The sequence below is a fragment of the Ciconia boyciana genome, chromosome 1 (assembly GCF_034638445.1).
Source record: "Ciconia boyciana chromosome 1, ASM3463844v1, whole genome shotgun sequence".
NCBI classification, from domain to species: Eukaryota; Metazoa; Chordata; class Aves; order Ciconiiformes; family Ciconiidae; genus Ciconia; species Ciconia boyciana.
Window position 1 is genome coordinate 77856615 of NC_132934.1, and position 21535 is coordinate 77878149.

The 21535-nt window shown below is 38.3% G+C and overlaps 1 protein-coding gene across 1 annotated transcript in view; it reads right to left on the reverse strand.

Annotated features, from left to right (window-relative positions):
* The window catches only part of EFCAB6 (EF-hand calcium binding domain 6), a 113843-nt gene that overhangs the window by 72904 nt on the left and 19404 nt on the right, over nt 1-21535 (reverse strand). Inside the window, 5 exon segments of the mRNA XM_072884312.1 lie at nt 5084-5232; nt 6915-7042; nt 10273-10391; nt 11936-12029; nt 13040-13121. Coding sequence (XP_072740413.1) covers nt 5084-5232; nt 6915-7042; nt 10273-10391; nt 11936-12029; nt 13040-13121 — 572 coding nt within the window.

Sequence of the window (21535 nt, forward strand, 5' to 3'; positions counted from 1 at the left end):
ACCATCGAGTGGATACACTTCTCATTTTCAATAACTATGTATACCACAGGTTACTCACATAAAAAAGGAACTTCCTACTTACTTATGTTTTTTTCTCATAGGAATTGTCTGCCTGTTTTCAAAGGTGCTCCCAGGATCCCGGAATTTTTCTAAAAATTGTTGCCAAGCAATTTTACCTCTGGCTTTCAGTCTAAAACTGATTTTTTAAAAAGAAAACAGTTTTAAAAGATTTTCTTATAAAAAAACTCTACGTTCCAAGAAAAATTTTGAATTAGAACTTCACATCATCATTATAATAGCAATGTGTGCAACATTCCTAATTAAAGTAAGCTTGCATAGCTTTTCTTTTTTATTAAATATGTAAACTGAGCCAACTTATTTTCTCAATTCCAAATGTCTAGCTGTGGAAGAACTAGACCCCAAGAGAGAATTCATCTAACCAAATGTACATGCCTGCACCTGAGTGAGTCACTCTAACTTCCCTTTATAGTCACTGGGGAGAAGCAGGCACTTTCAGGACAGGATTCATCTCATCCTAAAGTAGACATCTAAAACTGGTTAGGTGAATCCTGCCTGTTGTTTCTCTCCAGTGGCTATAAAATGGAGTCTAGGAGGAGCAGTTTAGGCGTAGACGTTCACATTACAGACATCTAGAATGAGAAGTATTTAATACATCCCTTCTCATTATTTACACATAACTGTAGAGAAACTAACGAAGGGAAATAGTATGTTGGTTTTTTTAAATGTTATGATGTTCATTGTATCCAAATTTGAAAACTTCGAAAGTACTGGAAGTGTTAAATTGTGTTAAAAATCCTGGGAAGTTAACTAGTATCATATTTCATGAATAATTACTTTAAAATCAATAAGGACCTGACCCCCCAAACCATTGGCATATCTCCTATTCAGTTTCAATGGTATGCAGAAAGCTCCAATGAGCATGGCTAAACGTACTCCTACTTCAGATGGTGCTTTGTAGGCAATTACATCCCTCACATATTTTCAGAAATGTGCTGACTCGCTACTCCAGTCATCTCAGAAAAGCTTTTAAAACTCCTAATGCTCCTTAAAATAGTGGCAGATGGTGTTTAGAGCATTTGCTAATCCAGGATGCATAGGACAAAGCTAAAAAATTACCAAATGCAGTCGGAGGTATGCAAGACTTCCTGGATCTTTTACAAAAAACCTCCACTTTTTGGACTACCCAGCAGTTTCTCAAGCTCAGCCAACAAAGTTAAAAACCAAAAGTTACAAGAATCACAGCATTCAGGCTTTAGTTGACCACAAGCTGACAGCATGGGGTATTTAACGGGCAGGGAGGGAACCTGACTTTTTACAGTGGTCCTGCCTGTGAGTAGCACACACGTACCACGGCTCAGTGGCTCGAGGGCTGAGCATCTCCCACCACACAAGCAGCACAATTGCACCAGAGCCCAGAAGAGGGGCTGGGAAGGGCCAAGCACCAAAGACTCCAGGTAAATGAAGACAGAGGCAGTGCTGGCATTCAGATTTCACCAGGGGAGCCATTTCATTCCCTGCAGAGAAGGGCTTTGCCAACAATACTGTTGAGGGACGGGTTATTAAAAAAAGCTGTGGGAAGGGTAGATATTTCATATCTGATTATTGTCTTGGATAAATGAATATGAAACAAACAGTATGAAATAACAGATGATCTTTAAAATTAAGGCCAAGATAACAACTGTTATTTTGAGCCCCCAACTGAGATCCCTTCACATTCAAATGTCTACGGTCTACTAAATCACTCAAATCGCACTGTAGAGAGCAATTCTACACTGAAAATGAGCAACCAGCCAAAGCTGCATCAATCAGAGCAACAGACCACTCCACTTCCACCTCCTTGCTCAGAAGCCCTACAATCGCCTCTCAGACTTTGGCAGTGACAGCTGCCAAAATCCTGGGAGCTGAAGGGAACTCAGGAAGAAATACTAATGCGGATGTGTGAAGGTCTGGCATTACTAGCTATGATTTGTGGTGCCATTGATCAGTCCACAAGGTGCAGTGGTTTTCCCCCGTTCTGCAGATGGAGCTCTTCCAGTTCTGCCTGTGGCTGGCCAACACAGCACTTTTCTCTTGCAGGTTTTATCATGGAAAGGGATGAATCAGGCCCTCAAGGGGGCCGCAGCAGTGGGGGAGGAACTCCCCAGCATTAAGTTTCGTGGATCAAATTGAAGAAAGCCCTATTTAGACAAAGCTAAGTCAGTGGGAATAAAAACTGAGGAAGGACTTCGGAGTATTTTTTTAATTTCAAAACAATTGCTCTTTATGGTTATAATACTGGCCCTCAGATTTCAAGCTGTGCTAGAAGGGCAGTAAGTACAATATTTAGATGCCACAGGTAGAATAACTAAGGCATAGAAAGATCATTCCACTGTAGGGCCAGAAAAAATGTGCATCTTTTGTGGGTGGTAATCCAGCATTTTATCTACTATAGTAGGACAGCTAACTTATTAAAGTAATAAAAATAAATTCTGCATGACTTTTTGGAAGTATGCTTATGCTTATGTCCAAGTAGAAAAGAGTATACTTCCAAAAGAATTGACTGATTAGAGTTGTAACAACATGGATACCTGGTAAAGCCATGTGATATATCATCTCATAGTAATCCTTTACAAAATACTACCCACTGAGAAATTTGTAACCATCAGTGCCTTAGCATCTGTATGATTTGCTCCCAACCATCAACAAGAATACCCTTCACTCACACCCCTCAACCTGTGAAGGGACACAATCCATAGGAAAGCTCCAGAACATAACCAAAATATTTCTCACGTGGGAATGCTGAAATACCATGAAATTAATTCCTTCAGTTTATGCAACTCTTTATATAACCTCAAGTTCAGAATGTTTTACTTCTAAGTGAAAGAATTTTCAAGAGTAGAAGTGATGGAATTCGGGGAATTTGGGACTCAGATGAGTGATGTCCTTTGAATGAAGTACACCTCAATGGTCTGCCTCTGATGTATTTGATCTTGCTGCAGTAGGGACATATACTGAGAGATAAGTGTGTGGGTAATCTGGTCCTAAACCAGTCAAGGATGAAATCCTAGCTGAAGTCTAAGGCAAAATTGCATCAACTTCAATAGGCCCTGAATTTTATATCAGGAGCCCATGAGATGTAAATACCTCAAACAACCATAAAATGCTGTCATGTATTATTTCTTATAAACAGCTCCCTGGCACATCTCATGTCATATTATTTAAATAGAATCTTAAAAACCTTGAAATCACGTCCCTTGCCCATCAATTACTATTACATTTATTATCAGCTACAATGACGTTACTTCATTATTAGAATTAGATGACTATGAGGAACTTTTGCTGTTGTTCCATTCACTTGGTGGAGCTTTTGTATTACATTATCTGAGAAATATCACCTAAGAGATATGGCATACATAGGCTTGAACATTTCTGTTTACAGCATCATTAAAATGTCACTATATTTTTCAAATGCTAGAGAAAGCTCCAGTGGAAGAATACATGCAGAAATCTTTCCATTATGCCACTGCTCTTAAGAGCAAGATTTACTTTAAGATTTAAACTAGCAAGTGACATGAATTGAAAAAAAACTATAATAGCAATTTTTTGACAAAGTAATAGTTGATCATTGTTATATCACACTGTGAATGACTGGAAGCAAATCAGATTTATCTGCTGAATGCACAAAGCAATATGGTTACTGCAGATGACACTCTCATACAGCACCTGCTGCTGTAAAACATATATCTGCACTGAGCTCTTTACAGCTAACCAGTGCATATAAAGAAAGGAATAACTCAAGTGATTATTTACGTGGATGACTCTATTCTTCCAACAATTTAAATAGCTAAACTATAAATTGTGGAATCATTAAGCAATAATGCATGATCTGGTTACTGACCTCCTCACTCTGCATGATTTGGGTGCCTTGTCCTGTTGTTGTAAGCTTAAGCAATATTTTGGAGTAAAAATGCTGTGTAAGAGTTAAGTTGTTCTTCCTTTCTCTTTGACTGGCCATATGCCCTTGGCACTGTTGCCAACAAGTATAAAGTATATTATGGCAGTTTTCTCCTCAGTTTTTGGTTTCTGAGTACAAAAGATTAATCATGAGAGATCCTAGTTTAGATTTAACCAAAAGCCACAAAAACATCCATTCCTATAATATTTTGGCTTTAAAAAGAAAATATGAGTTTAGGAAGCTAGTCAGCATATGCTGAAGTGATCATGTCCAGGAAATCATATTTTGGAAAACGTCCTGTGGCCTAAACTCTATCTGCTGAGATCCTTGAGGCTGGGCTGGAAAATGTTTTCTATCCATTTATCTTCTGTACACTATACTGCCCACAAGATGATTTGAGTTTTGGTCATAATACTACAAAGATGTCTGGTTAAAGTAAAATAGTACATTGACTTGAATCCAGTAGTTGGCATGATTTCTCAACCTTCACAGCAGTTTTAATAAAAATATTTACAGTGTCAAAACCTAAGCTCAAAAGATTTTTGCCTCATTTTAGTTTAAATTCAAACTTCCAGGTATGAAATTGTTTTATTATGCAGCACAGAAGTGTCCCTTCAGTAATCTTTTTCAGTGACTGACAATGAGCAGTGCAGAGTGAAAGCTTTCAGCATTAGTTCATTCATTCACTTTAGTTTCACTTCTTCCTTTCTTTTCCTTGCCACACCAGCATATTTAAAAAGGAGAGGCTTGTAGAGTCACACTGTCACCATGCGAATATGGTGCTAACAGTCGTGAAGCTGCTCTTCCAGCAAATTCACACCATCCCACATCACTAGTCATTTGAATGCAAGAGAGTAATGCTCCCTTTAGGAAATTAAATACAAATTTGTGAGCAAATAGAAGTAAGAAAGCAGTACCTTAAAGCTTCTACTCCATTAAACCTATATACCTTACTGCAAAAAACTTGGTTTTATACCCAGCTATATCAGCTTTTACATACTGTGCCATACATACTGCAACACAGGCACAAGTAAGATGAATTAATGATGGTAGTCACAAAAAGCAATAATAAAGTTATAAGGCAGCAGCGCTAAAAAATGTCCCCTAAGAAAATAATATGATTCTTACCTATTCATTAGCTCTTGAAAAGTTTCATTTGGCAAAGGAAATATAAAGCCATTTATGACTGACTTCAAGTAATCCAAAGACACAAATCCACTCCGACTGACATCAATTGCTCTGAAGGCTTTTTCAATGTCCTGATAGGCTGAACACAGCTGTAATGAATACAATTTATAGTGTTTTGTTCAGAAAAACCAAGTTCATGAAGCTTTTAAAACAGTAATGCATTTTTTACAAGTACTTTTCAAATGTTCTTCTCTGTGAACTGATCAAATAGGTTACCCTAGCATGCTCTGACCGTCAGATGTTTAATTAATAAGCTCACTACAAAACAGTATTCCCAATCACACACTCTCAAATGACAAGTCAGACAAGTTTCTCAAATAATAACTCTGCCTCAAAATTGAGAGCTAAAAATACTTGGTGGATCAGCCTGCTTGATAACACCTGTCTTAACGTAACTTTAAAACCATCCATGGCATAACCTATCATCAAAGTTCCATTAATTAAAATGGGTCATTAGCACAGTGAATACTGGAAAATGTTAGAAGACATGGAATAGCTAACATAGCTGTTGTATAAACATATCACACATATCTTTGGTTATTTTTTTAATTCATGGGCTATTGCAAAGGAGCTATGTGGATGTGGGTTTGCTTATGGGACTTGTAAAATGCCTGAAAGTTGACTTACTGCAGATTTTGGTAAGGCTCATGAAACAATAAGAAGACTGGTTTGTTTTTCTGAAATGTTAGCTCCCACTGGGTTGTTGAATACTGCAAGCATCCCTGAGGCTTTTCTCCCCCCGCCATTTTTTGACAAGTACCCCATCTGCTTCTAAGCTGATTATTGTTCATTCAAAACTGCTGAAATCACAGTGTAAAGATAATGTAGAGAAAGACTTTAGAAAGCCCAAAATAAACATCAAGGACTGTGAGGGCTTGCAAGGTGAGATGTACTGTGCTTCCAATCCAGGCCTTGACCTCCATATCAAAGATATGAGATGAAAAAGGGTCAAGAAGTTGAAGGTCCCTGTAGCCTTGTTTGTCCCTCCTCTCCTGTCTTTTCAAGGCTGAGAAAGCACAATTACAGGTCTGTGTAATTGAGTTTGTAGTAGAATATGCAGTCTTGGTGCACAGTATCAGCTTATCTTTTCTTAGAAAGTCAGGATTTTCATGACATGAAGGCACAAGAGTGAGTGTTGGAAAATGTTGTTTCTTTTCACCTTCCCATAAAGCCGGTGGAACACAGTTACGTTCCACCATCACACTCCCCAACCGTCTTCAGTTAAGATCACTTCTAAAGGCATGTGGAGAGGTCATTTGCTGTGTCTATTCCAGCTCCAATCTCTATTCTAAGCTTGCGAGCACATATAAAAAAATGTGTTTCTGCAGTAGCACCTATTCACTACTAATTTATTTCATGCAGGTCAGAAAATAATTGTCAGACAATGATAACTAGTCATTACGCAGTGTAAGTCATTAGTTACTTTGATCTGACAGAGTGATCTAGCAATTCACATTATGAAACACCTTAGCCGTCAAGCTTCAATGCACTGTCATTTTGTTTTAGCCTAAGGAATGTGGAGTTCTAATACCTATGTTTTTAATGCTGTGAATCTAATAAGCAAGACTGGAATTCACAAAATAAAACAGAACTGCTGCTTCTGCTAACTGGCTTTAAAAGCAAACAAGAAATCCTGTGCACGGAATTTGTTCATAAAAGAAGTTGGTATAATTAATTGGCCTCAAAGCTTGGTAATTTTCTTTTCCTGTGATGTCTGGCTCAGCTTCTCCACCTGTCCAAGTATTCCAAAGTATTAATGGTACTCCCTTACCTTTTCTCTGAACGCCCTCTCAGCACTATCCAGACTGCACTCTGTCATGGCATGCTTAGCTGGTGAAGACTGTAGAAAAAGTTTTTTCTGCTTCTGTTCCTTCTCTTTTGTTTTCTGGCAGATTAGTGCTGTTAAGAAAACTGATTTAGCAAAGTCTGCAGCTGTGTCAACTTCAAAGAAGTAAGGCCATCTAAAACTCTTGAAGACTGTTTTTGTTAACTGGATAAATCTTTATGTACAAACAGACTAAACCAAACCTGAAATACAACTTTCTTGTATTTTCTTGTATTTCAAACTTGATCAGTAGTTCAAAATTATGCTAATCTGTGCATTTGTTGTAATAGTTTTTCATTTCATATTTATTTTAAATCATAATACACATAACTTACAATCTTAACAGGTAACTTTATTACATTTAATATCAGAAGGTACTACTAGAAACTCCCTCTCTTTGCCAGTATGTTTCCAGAATGATCCACTACCAAAAATATATGTTCAGGAAATGAAAGACAGTGTCCTTATAGGCCTTTGATAATACACATGCCTATTGACCTTGAAAAGGCTGTTTTCTTTTCCATTTCCTTCTCATACTCCTGTCTCACTGTCTCGTCTTAGCTCCCACAGTCCTTGGAAGAGCTTCCAGTTACCGTAAGTCAAACAGTCCACCTCAACGATTCCCCATCAAAAAAACCCACACCAAAACCAAACCAATTCTGTGGAATATTTATTTCAGCTGGGCTGAGCAGCTCATTTTGTGATGGTGGTTTGTTGTATACTGCTCTACTTAATGGGCTGTTGGCATGTACATTCTTTGGGATAACGATTCTGCTATGGATGTGTTATATTTGATTAAGAGCATAGCCGCAACCCCTGTGACAGACAAGACACAGGCATTTTGAGAACCTTATGCACAAAGAATACATGCACCAAACTCTTTCAAAGGTTATTACAGTGGGGCTGCATAGGAAACAAAATGCTGTTCTGTATGGAAAAGGATACCAAAGTGTGACTATGTTGTGCTTAGGCCATGCCCTCCACTGTTCCCTCTGCTCGCTCAGTGGCCTGCTGAACACAGATTTTCCTTCCTGTTTAAATAAAGCTATACTTTTTGTTATTTAAACTTTTGAAAATTATTTGTGTGAATGCTCAATTCCATTTAGAACTGCCTTGCTTCAATTTAGTTTTGGTTGGGTACTAATATTTATTAAACAAATATCACTCAGTTTTGCACCTCAGAGATGAACCAGAGAGGTTACCACTAATTTATCTCGATTATTTTAAAATCTGTTTTTAGACCAATGTTGACTGGTAATTTTTTTATAACTACTTTACATGGACAAGGCTCCACTTCTCAAAGCAGGTGGGTGAAAAGGATGAAACCGGGAATCAGAGGGCAAGAGGTGAATTCAAGACACTGTGAGTATGGTAGGGCTGCAGGAACACCCCACAAGCAAGGTTTCTGAATGTCTGAGGCATCCTATGGTGGAATGAGTGGGGAGGTTGTGTCCCAGGCCCCATTAACTAGACAAGTTAGTTAAGAGGGTTAATCATGCACAATGCTAGGTACAGCATGTACTAGGAAAGAGGAGGAGCCTTAAGTCATAAGATTATTTCTCCACAATTTCAGCACCCCACACGGGAAAAAACCCCGCTATTTTTGGTAGTTATATTTACTTCTAGTAATTGTTTCAAAGCAATCTTTGATAGCCCTGCACAAACTTACAAACCTCTATATAGACACACCATGGTCGTGTAAAATGGTGAGAAGAAAAAGTATTATTAAAATACTAGATGTCCTCACTTCATGATTTCAAAAGAGTTTGGCTTCTTCTGATCCTACTGAAGCCAATGTGAACTGTTGGTATGCAGGGCCTTTGAACATCAGGCCATCTATTTAAAACTGGTTCAAAAATAATTCCTACCACCCAAGGGAAGACTTTTTGTCAGGAAGAGGTTAATCATAATTCAGACTTCTGGACTGCTGACTTCTCTTTTCTAGACTAGGATAGATTTTTTTATTCTTCTATAATTCTCTTCATGAAGTGCTAAATTTTGAGTAGTAGAAATGAAAGAACTATGTTTGAAGATAATGCAAGGTACAGGTAAGTCTTTATCAGCTTTCTTCAGCAAAGGTAAGTTTAAATGCTTCTTTTTTAAACAAAAAGAAATGAAAAATAATTAGCAGTTAGCCTCACACTCATGAAAAATCCTACTGCCAAAATATCATATGTGTACATATGTGATGGAGAAAATACCTTGTTAAATACACTAAATTAAATTTCAAGATATGCAAACAGATTTACATTATTTTTAAATGTACTGGAAGGGCCTTTCTCACTATCTTAACTTGCGTACCTTCTTAAACTCACATCTCCATAGATCCTCACATTCACATTACAGGTAAATCTGTCAGATTTTTGCTGTATAACCTCTCAAACACAACCTTTTTCATCCATGTACAGGGTTAAACCTCTTCACTGCCTCCGTTCATCCAACAACTGAATTACTGAAACACACTTTTTCTGTCTTTGAGGAAAACAATCGTATCCTGCTCTTACCAATGACTCTTCCTTCCCTAGACAACAAACATAAGCTAATTCCTTCATTTTAAGGGTCTCCATGGCCCTCGTCCTCCATGCCAATCGCTTTTCACTCAGGAACAGCCCATCGTGCCACCTTGGACTGTCCGGTTCTTGCAATTTCAAACAAATACATTTTGTATCTACTCTTATGCTGACCCTTGTATTTGAGAGGACCTGCCCATACACATTCACAAACTGACTGTCAATCCTTCTTAAACATCCTTCTTTGAGTCGATGCCTACAAAGACATTCCCAACACTCCAATAAGTTAGGTTGCTGCTATGCTTGAAACTACTGCCATGCTGACAAAAAATGTCTTACTGTCACCTTGACTTCCCCAACCTGTCCAAGTTCACCATTTTGTCACTGTCTTAGAGTGTAAGTTCTTTGTTACAAAGATTACCTGCAAAGTTCAGTATGATTGAATACTGGGTGAAAACTGAGGTTCCCAAGTGCTGCAAGATTCCAAGTTGCAGTAACAAATTCTTTATCTGGGGTTTATGAGTTTGTGGTGGTGATTTTATTTTTTGGCCCATGTAACTTGTCACCTTTTGATTTTAAAGGCAGTTTTCACACACAGTTGGTAGAATTTCCCAGGCCAAAGGAAACTGGCTTTCTTTTCTTCCCTGTCCTAGTTGTATCTGCTGAGAATCAGAGGCTATCAATGTCCTACAAAACTGCAAACCAGATGCATCAAGGCGAACAGAAATACTTCCATTTATATAATTGGAAAGAGAAAAAGTACCCAAATTTCCACTCCTTTTCTGAGCACATACCTGGAACTTCCTTTTTTGTGCTTTTTTCTTTAACTGTGTCTGTATTTATGCCAAAATTCTTCAGAAATTCTTTATAATCCATCACATTAGAGTCTCTAACACAGTAACAGTTCCACAGCCTAGAGAAAAAGAGCCATTTTTTAGAGAACACAGCTATTCTAGATCATACTTGTAGTGAATTGAAGAAATAGGAAATTAATGAAATCTTTAGAAACACAATGTGTAAAAGATTGTGAAAAACAAATAAGCAGTGAATTACTTTTTTCTACCTTCCCACTACATTTTTCTCTGGTCTCTTTCCTCTGCCCAAGATTGTCTATAGTATATGAGTTGTCTGCATAATATCATTCAAATCTTACATACAGTGCCATTTTCTTGGCCAGCTACATGAACATGAATTTTAATATATTGCACAAGGACATTTTTCTTCTAATAATACAAGAATATTATGATATTCTTAAACAAATTCCAGTGTAACTTATGATAAGTCATACCTAAACTCTGTAGCAAGTTGTCTGGATTTTATAGCAGGCTGGAAAGTTTGCAGCAGCTTCATCTGGATTAAATGGGAACCTCACTTTGCAATTAGAACTCATTTCCACATGGTATTGACTTCCACAGCTTGGAAATTAATCTTTGATTGCAAGCATTTATTTTCTAGATATTTCTCTTGATCAACAGTGATGTTGCTAATACTGTATACACTTGCCATCTTCAGACTGTGTATCCAAATGCTTGGAAAAAAGAGCAGTTTTCACCTTTTAGAACGACAGTTTGTTAGAGTATCCAGGACCAGTTTATCACAAGTTACTGTAGGATTTATCTCCAATCCCCTTCAGAAAACACTGCTGTGACTCATGCTCATGTTTTATCTTCCTAATCATGAAACCTATAAAGATGTATTTTTAAAAATGAAAATTAAAGTTCTGTTGCATAAAGAGGATCCATCAAGTCTAAAGCTAAGATGGTACCATTAGAACATCTTGTGTCTCACAGGCAGCTAAGTTTCTCTCAACTTCCTTTGCATTTAGCCCCATAATTAGTCTCTAAATACAGTAAAACTTGTGTTTGATTAAAGCATGTCTGACAAAAATGCTTCTAGTTAGTCCTGATGAATTGTTCCAAAGACTAATAACAGAAGAATTGATTGCCTTATTTTTTCATTTGAATTTGTGTATCTAGTGAAGATACTACACCATATGATGTAGTCACCTCTTAAGCTCCTTTATCAAAGGCTAAACAGATTGACTGCTAACATTAAGCTCTAAAGCATCCACACCATCCCTTGAATCATGATTGTGGCTTTTTTTTTTGCACAACTTTCCAACATTCTGGGAATGAGAGCACCTGATGTGAAGCTGTGTTCTGGTTTTGACTTTGACGATATATGAAAATAAAACTCCTATTTCTGCTCAGTACTTTTTCCAGACATCTTTGGGACAGTAACCATTTCGGAGAACCTCACAGTAGAAGCCAAGATCTTATGAAAAAAAGACAAATACCACCCATTTATAACCCACTACTTGCATCAACATGGGGGGCAAAGGGGAGAAATTCCACTTGCAATTTATGGGACCATTTAGGTGATAAAGAGAAGAGAACCTGGTTAGCCATTTGGCAAATTCCATTTGGGACAAGAAAAGACAGCTGCACTGAAACATACCCTGTTTTCCTCCCTGTTCTTTGGGCTGTACAGCGAAGTGTGAAGGTATGATTAGCTGCTAAGATCATCATAATTCCATCACTTTTGTGGCGTACTGAAAGACAGGAATTCACAATCACAATGTTAAATTTACTTAATAAACTTGGAAAGTCATTGACTTGCCTCTTGCCTCAGTTTCCCATTTGTAACAATTGAATTATAGTCCTGCCCAACCCATGGGCTCTCCTGGTTATAACAATAAGCTGCACACCTGTTTTTGATGCATGCAAGCCATGGGTATATGCATAATTCATGGAGGACTTCACTTCTTTTCCCCAGCAATTCCCCCACATCCTATTTCCCCTTGAGCTTTCTCTTTGTGTCTTACTAGAGGGTGAGGATTATCTGTGAATTTATTTTCAAGGAAATTTTAAAGGGATTAAGATTATGTTAGCTGTGAGTTGTACATATGGAAATACAGAATGAATATACAGACAGTACTATGACATATGTGAAGTGCAGTAGAAACATATATAATAAAATGGATAGATTTGGTTCCACTTTGAACAAACTTTTCATGCATACATTCAAAATAAAAGGAATACTTCAAACACATTTGTGTGATTGGATTATTTGGGGATTGACAGCTCTATTTTATGAAAATGCCATGAGAAAATCAGGTGAGTAGTAAATCTCAGCATCAGGAATAATACTTTGGTACATTTTAGGAGTGTCTGAAATTCTCCCTTGTTTACAGTTCAGTTTTTGATCTACCAAAAAACCCCAACCTACAACAAAAACCAGATACATACACAAATTACCACGGCCTTACTACAGAACAGGAACACTCTTCAGTCATTATCCTACATTAGTGAGGGTTTTCAGCAACCCATGGGGTACTTTGTTTCCTGTCACATGAAAACAGTTGCATCCCTTCCCCTAGGAACTTCCTACCGTTACTTTCAGGCAATTTCTGCTGTTTTGAACAAAATGGCTTACTATGGATCTGCATATATCAAGGCTGGAAAGTCAATCCCATTTAATAAACAAATAGAAATACAGAACTAACTACTGGTTCAAAACTGCATTTTTGCCTGCTGTTCTTTATGCTCCAGCTTCTCATACAGGATCCCCATGAATAGGCAAGGATCACCATCATGCTTTGCACACCGTTAACCACATCGTTACAGAAGGGGCAGGATACAATCTGGACATGTAACGAATGGAAATTGAGTTGGTCTTTGCAGCAGCCATCAAAACTGGGCCAGATAAATTATAAAAATCAATAGGAGACTTGCTATTGCCCTCATCTGGGCGTATGAAGAGAACACAAATTATGTAGCATCATTCTTGATTGATCTATGTTAATATGCCTTAAAAACCAAATTGTCGGTCCTAATCATCACAATGATTAGTTTGCTTTCATAAATTTATTGACCAAGGAACGTATTCCCAAAGACAAGCTCTAAACACTGACAGCAGTCTCTTCCGTCTTTCTCTATAGAGGAAAGAAGGAAAACAAGCACTACCACAGCGTGATTCAGAAATCCTGAATTATGGTCCTCATCTGCTTGCTCTCTGGATACGCTAGCATCTTTTCACTTACTAGAAAGGGCAACAAGCCTCAGCTATTTTAAGTTAGCCTCTGGATTGCCTTGCCCTTCCTGTCATTAATTGATTTCCCTATTTATTTCTATGACTTCGCTATTTATCTCCCTATTTATATAACCTAAGCCAGTTCATAGGTTATCATCTGAAAAAAATATTTCAGTACCTGCTTATGTTCAATACCTGCTTAAATTTGATCACTGTTTCCTCTGTACACCCAAGATGGAAGGACTGGATTGAAACCAGTTGAAAACAATGAAAATATGTTCATTATATTCAAGGGGCACTGGATGAGACCCTGTTCTTGCAAACACACAGCCTTTCAGAGCACACGGATCCCAACTACGTTAACTTTATTGCTAGTTTTGGCTCTGATAGGCTGAAGCATCCAGTCCTGTGTAGCCATAATATTCTTGAATCAGTGCCATGAATACAGCTGGACTACCCAGATCCACAATGGGAGATCTTTGCACAAGTTTTTCTTAAAAGCTAGAAGGCTAGCACATATCTCAGTGCTGATAAGACTATTACACAAACAAGCACAAGAAATCTAAGAATTGGACTATACATTTTAAAGTCTGGGTTTGCTTTTAGTTTCAGTACATATTCCTTAAGCAACACTTCATCTGAAAGTATTTTTTTACTTAGTAATTTTCAAAAAATTGAAGCTGACAATGCACATTTAATAAGCGTAGAAATGGCTTTTGGTTTCCTAAGTATCAAAATATGCTAATTATAAGTACAACTATTCATTATTTTCCAACTTTCCATTTTTACACACATATGAATATCTCCTAATTGTTAAAATTGAAAAACAAAGAAATGTACCCATTATACTTTTTATGAATCCAGCCCATTGTTCAAGGAAAAGAAATCATTCTTTACACAAAGATTTGCTCTGAAATTGCTGCCAAAGAAAATAACCTTGAGTTATTTGCTGCATAACTGCCACAAGAGTACATTAATGGTGCCTAGGGACAGCTTCGTCTGGAGCATGTGACTTTTAAGAAAAAGCTTTTAAGTTCAATATTTTAAAATTGCTGCCATATCCCTTTTCCTTCTCTGATTTTTAAATTAAATCCAGTTATCGCATATAGGAAGAAGTCAGAGGGGTTTTGTTCCTATGTTTTCAACCATTTATCTAACAACGAAGGTTTGTATTGCCTGTTTGCAATGAATTCAGGATATCATTGAGATGTTAAGGAAATAGGTGTATATATATATTTCATGGGTGGTTTTTCCCACAAAACTGGAGAATGTAGCCCTGGTATGAAACGTGAATAACTTTCCTGACCATTAGGACTAGATGATCAAGACTGCCCAACTGTGAAAGCATGAAAGCTAAGACCTGGGATCTGGTCTTAAGGAGAGTTATATTTTTCACATAATCAAGTAAATCTTTAGATGGGAGGTCCATCCAAAAAGGGTTTACTTCTTCCTAGCAGCGAGTGGGTTTCAGAAATGTTAGACTACTGGTTTTTTTTCAGAAAATCTTTAATATCCTTTTGGTGAGGTAATACAATTGCTCTGTCTCTCTGGAGTTGGGCTGGCCTATCTGAAAGAAATGCTATGAGCACAAACAGGGCTCTCTGACAGAATTTGTGGATCCAAAACACATCTCTGAAAATGAATATTTTCCCCTGACTATACAGTAAGTGTCCCCAGCCCAAAAGATATGTATGGACAGTGCCTTAAGTCAGGATCTTGACAGAAAAAGCCCTCCTAATAATTACAGGACTGGTCCAAAGTCCATTAAAGTTAATTGAGAGACTCGACACAGTGTCCCAGAACAACCATAACGGGACTACGGGATAAAATATTTGTTAATCAATCCAAGGCAAATATTCAGCAGGCTTTGGCTTGAATCAGAAACAGCTGCAGAGTCCAAAACCAGAAATCAATTCAGGAGACCACACTGTGAAGAGACAGCAGGAAGAAAAGTGGTGGCAGAACTTGGTCTAAAGAACAATATTGTTTTCTTTTTTTTTTTCAAGATCAATGCAGAAAGAAGCATTTTAAGTGGATTATATTATACTGTAATTCAAAACTAGAAACCTAAAGGACAGCACAGGCCCAGGCCCTATCACATGAGATGCATTTTGTCTAAAAGTCACAGCCACAGGTCCATGCTATGAAAGCTATATTGTCCAGTGAAATGTGACAGACAAAGATATCAAAGAAACATGGCATAGCAGCTAGTAGAGCATCCAATACGCTAGAACATCCCTGGACCCACAGCTTTGAAGTAGAGGCTCTTTAGATATACAGAAACCTCACTGGGAACCTCAAAAATAGAAGAAAATGTCTTTCTGATGAACATGACTTTTTAGGCTGCTGGGTTTGGAATATGACACTCCAAGCTTTTGCCTGAGGAGGAGAGCTGAGTGGGAAGAAAGGGGGACAGATCAGAATCATAGAATGGTTTGGGTTGGAGGGACCTTAAAGATCATCTAGTTCCAGCCCCTCTGCCATGGCAGAGATACCTTCCACTAGAACAGGTTGCTCAAAGCCTCATCCAACCTGGCCTAAACAGTCTAAAAAGACAGTTAGGATTTACTTCACCCGCCTGCTTATCTGCCCCTGATATGCTAAAAAACACCTTCGAAACCCAAGGATTTTTGTTAGACTGAGGGCATAGATTTTTGTCAAGGAATTTCCTGGATGGTGATTTCAAGAATCTAAATATTCCATGGGAGGCCCAGAAATCTGCCATGTTTCATTTAGATTTTTTGCTGTTCACTTTGAATTTTTCCTGTTTCTCAGCCGTTATTGCTACTGTCAGCAGTCAGATTTTTGGAGTGGTCAAGTGAATCAATAAGGCTCCCAACATGCAAAAAAGAAAGTATTGTGCTTGCCCAATTTATGAGGAATTCAGTGGGAGACACAAATATACTTAAAAGATAGCGGAGGACATTTAGATTCAAATTTCTTGGGTTGCCCATGCCTCCCCAGCCAACTATGGTACAGACAAAATAAACCCAGTCAATATGACCTAAGTTGCTCACTTGGACAATGTTCTTTTAGGGCATGATGATTTCAGGAGGTATAGCTTTTGTATATTAATAAATCTGCAGACGGAGGAGTGGAGTATATTCATCTGTTTTATGTTGTCCTGGAGGTTTAACTGGATCAGTGCAAAATTATGAGCAGAGAAGTGAATTTGACCCATGATTTTAACCATACTTTCAAAAGAAAAGCATTTTATTCCTTTGACTAGGGAATTAATAACCTTCCTTAAATGTATTATTAACATTAATTGTCTTGCACTTGTACTTTGAGAAGCAAACACACTTTCAGGTTGCCTTAAGGTTCATCCATAATAAGACATTCAGGTATAGTTTGGGTATATTTAAACATTCTCAATTTTACTAGGCTTCTTCAAAAGAATATCTCAGTTTTTTGTGTGATATTCCATCAGTAAGCAAATAAAATAAATGTTACATTTTATCTCTCTATTATTTCTGATATTCTTTCATACAGAGGTGACTCAGTACCATTATTTTTACTTGTTAAGCTTCAGAAGTTTTTCTTGATAAAACTTCATCATTTTAGAGCTTTAAACCCCCAAAATAAAAATTTGTGTTCTTTTTTATTATTCAGCACTTATGAGATGTAGTAGCATTTTTATAGATTTATTACCTTTCAGATTGCAATGCCAAACACAAGGTTTATTGTCAAATAAAGCATCATTTTGGGGTTTTGATTGCCTGCTTTAGAAGAGTATTGCTTCTGTTCTATAATTGCCTGTACCAAATTATTTAATTGGTTTTGTTGATATCTAATTCTGGAAAGTATCCCAACCAGAAAAAACACACAAAGTGAAATGGTGTAGCCAGGCAATATGAACTGACACAAATTATTTTGGAAGTTGCTCAAAATGAAAAAAAAAATCCCAATAAAAAAACCACAACAAAAATCCTAAAGCAATAAAGTACCATCCTAATTTGCTTCATTTTCTTTTAGGTCCCTATCCAGCAAATAGTATCTCTAGCCATATTTCCTGATGGATTTCATAGACTCCAAAATCCACAGAAAGTCATTCAAAATCATAAGACACTAAACATTATTCAGAGACAGAGTATGTAACTTGAGATTCATGTTAGTTTAAGGCAGTTTGTAGCTGATCTCCCTGCGTGTCATTGGCATCAATTCACAGGCATTGTCATCACTTGATCTCTTTCAACATTTCCATCACAGTGCCTTATAAGCACAATTTCACAGCAACCTGTCGGCAAAGATACTAAGGAAATATTCCACGTGCTTTTTGGATATTACTCTCCTACCCCATCATCCTTGGACCATCCTTCTTCCTGCAACCCCTACTGCAGTCAAAGCTCCAACTACTTCCCATCCCCACGTCCCTGCTCTGAGAGAGCAGGCTCTGCTGCAGCTTCTGTCAGTACAAACTAGTAGCGGCACTGATCCACCATATCTGAAGCACATATGGGCTCCCAATATTAATACTTAGCCATTGCTCTGCCATTGAAGAGCAGAAAAATCTAGTTTCCAGTCGCTATATAAACACTAATCCAGGGTTACATTATACCTCTGGGGTAAGCAAGTATTACTCCCTTATGCAGCTGTGCAAACTAGAGCCCCCAAAGGTTAAGTGTTTCTTCTGAGGCTCCTGGTGAACCAGCTGCCAGGCCAAGATGACTGGGTCACTGAATCAAGCCTCTCCTTGCTTTCTGGCTTCACCCTACTCGGAGGCAGTCTCTGAGTTTCATGATTTCACTGTATCACTTCAACATGAAAATCATGCTAAGGGGAGAGTAAGCAGATCATAGTACATGATACAGCATTTCCCTCTTCACTGCCTCAAGTTGAACAGGATGTGAAGATGTGCCATGGTACTATTTTATTTCAAACAACAGCGTTCTTCTACCCCGTGGGCAAAAACCCACTCATATTCAAACTACGTGCAGGAATTCAGCAAAAGGACGAAGCAGCCAGTCAGAGCTGTTGCCTTTTTTAAAGGCAAGATTTCACCAGTCACCTGGTTATCAGGATCTTTTTTCCAGGGGGAGGCAATGGCTCTCTGCTTTCTCCACTCACTGATCTCAGCAGGAGTGGGAAGACGCTTTCTCATTCAGAAGCCAACAATTTCAAATCAGCTGTGAAAGGGGCGGGTTCCTCATTCCCGTAGGTATGTCCTGCACACATGCTTTGTCCTCTTGATACATTAGTTCTGCTGAATAATGTTTCAAAAATGTCTTATGTATATCCTATGTCAGCCAAAGAAACTGAAGGGGTCAAGCAATAGGCTGTCCTAACACCTTTTATAAGCAGAGTAAGGAAATCCTTTCCTCTCTTCACTACTTCTTCCTCTGGAAGAGCCTCTGGGGTTCTCACTATCTCTTCTGTTCAGCTTTCAGAGTGGAGTAGGCACCAGCATCTCCATGCAGACTCCTCAACCCTGTCCTGGGTCTGAGGCCAAGAACGTCCATCCCCAATGTCACTCTGCAAGACTGCAGGCAAGTGGAGTCCCACATTGTCCCTCTAGTATCTTAACCCTCATCCTGAAAATCTGATTGGGATGAATTCTGATGCAGGACTCATCCCTTTGGAATGGATTACGAACATATTTATCCTTGCACACTACCGCATCCATTTAGTCAGAGAAAGGCTGAAGGCTGCAACTTGCAGACAGAAGATAAACTGGCAAATTAGCCTGCTGCAACAGCCCCCAGACACTGTCATTCAGAAGATCACAAAGGCCCTGTCATTTATTGTTATTATTACTCTCACTGAAAAATCATGGCTGTTTCTTTCCTTTTCAAATTCTGAGTCCTTCATCCTAAAACAGGTGATCTCAAGAATTTGCCTTAGTGTGTGCCTCTGTATCCATCCTGCAGAGCTGTAGTCAAAAAGCCTGCAGCACCTGATAATGTTTTTCACATTCTTTGCAATCTACAAATTACAGGTGATTTCAAGGAAAAAGAAACCAATACTGACACAACTGACACAAATGCAAGCACCGGAAAGCTTTGCTAACATGTAATACAAAATGCCATTTTATACCTATTTTGATAATACAGGACAACCTTCCCCAGCACAGTAGGAAATGTTACAATAACACTCTATGAGAAATGACTATTTTGCATTTACTCAATGTCTAAGGCAATTTCCTCTTCAAATGGCACTAGTAAACTTCAAAACTCTTCTAGGCAAAGCAGTGAATTTCAGATACAATTCATATATTTTAAACAGTAGGCAGAGGATGAACTTCCTTCAGTGACTGAAACCTAGAGATTTGCTGGAAACCAAATATCAAAGATCAAGGCAGGTATACACTTAATAAATATCAGTGAACTTCAGAATATCAGTGAATTATTTGTTCTGCATATACCAAAGCATTCTTTTTCTCACTTCACTTCAAAAATTACCAAAATCAAGAAGATTTAGAGGTTGAAAGAAAAAGTATAGATGGGACAAACTGATGAATATATTTGCATTCTAGCAATTGCAACTCTCTTCTCCAAGTCTGTTAAAAATTTCAGCAACCTCGACCTTAAAGTATGCTTACAAACTGAAAACTGACAATAAAAGTAGTATTGAAGGCTTCCATGCTTACTCTGTTCTGTGTTGAATTTACTCAGCTTACAAGAATAAAGCCTTGTTTAAAAATATCACTCTTTTTAACTGCTGTTTCTGCAAATGCAACCGAGGAATTGAAAGTCAGGCTGTGTTCTTTCTGGCTCACATAATAGCAGCAATAATAAGGATTCTGCCGCTGCTCCTTACTCACTCATTCGCATGCGGCTGCCTGAAACAGAATTAAATCCAGCTCAGTTGCATATGCTCTGCAGTGCTACTAGGAGTAAGGAGGAGGAAAGTCCTTGGAGGAAATCCTGATCACAGTGAAGCTGGTACTCCAATGCAGCCAAAATTTCGTATTTTATTTGTTTTAACCCAAAGAGTCAAGATTCCAAGCCCTGTACTCTCACTACAGAGCATTATGCAGAGCGAATAGGCCTGTTTGTGGCTATAACCATCCACTGATGTAAGCAAAGGTTGCCCAAAGTAAGTAGCTATGAATCAGGCAGATTTGACTACTCCTTGGCAACTCTGCTTGGCGAAAAAGGGTAGAAGAGGATAAAGCTTTTTATCTGGCTGAAGACATGAAGAAGGAAAGACAGGTTTTATTCATTAAAAAAAGTCTTTTCCTATAGTATATCAAACAACAAAGGAAATTCAAATTCAAAGACAGGATTAGACTTCACCAGAGAAGGCCAGGATTTCTCTTTCTTGCCACAATTGGCAAAATATTTCCACCACAACTCCAAGCTTTTCATGGCGAAAGAAATGCAGCAATCTTGATTAATTTCTCCCTGTAATCAGATTTAACTGAAATGTATTATTTAATGAGTGAGGCGAAGGTTTTGGATATTGTGGTGTCTGGCACCGGTGGTACATTTTTCTGCCAGCTTGATACAACCATTTGTCCTTACAGGTTAGATAAGTTACGTACCAACCAGTTTATGCTATCAGAATCCTTCAGCAGAGACACTAGAAGCAATGTTCCTGTTTGTTCTCCAGAGTATTATCACAGCACTTTTAGCAACAACAGGGCCTTGTCATAGTGTCTTTGGCATAACGCTCTCTGTTGTCACTGACACATGCCAGCTGGCTGCTTCTTCCCACCCCAGCAGTGACTGCATTTCGGCAGCATTTATGCATGTGGAGCACTTGGGGATCCCTTGGGAAGAAGGAGGACAATGAATATTTAAAATATTTTCTTATACTTTAGAAGCACAAAGGATATCCATTGAAAGCACATCCTCTACAGGCATCGCAACAGGAGGAACTTCCAGACACTCCCTTTTGCAGACTGCAGCTTCCTGTGAGACAATTTCCTGCCACAAGACACTGAAGTTCATTTTGCTATCCCCACTGCTATCCCCCACTGCCAATCACTGTATATCAAGGTATTTTCCTCAGCAACTGTGTCTCCCATGGGTCTGGGCTTGCAAGGTGCCACCTGCGTCATGTGTTCCTTCCCTCTCCCTAGCC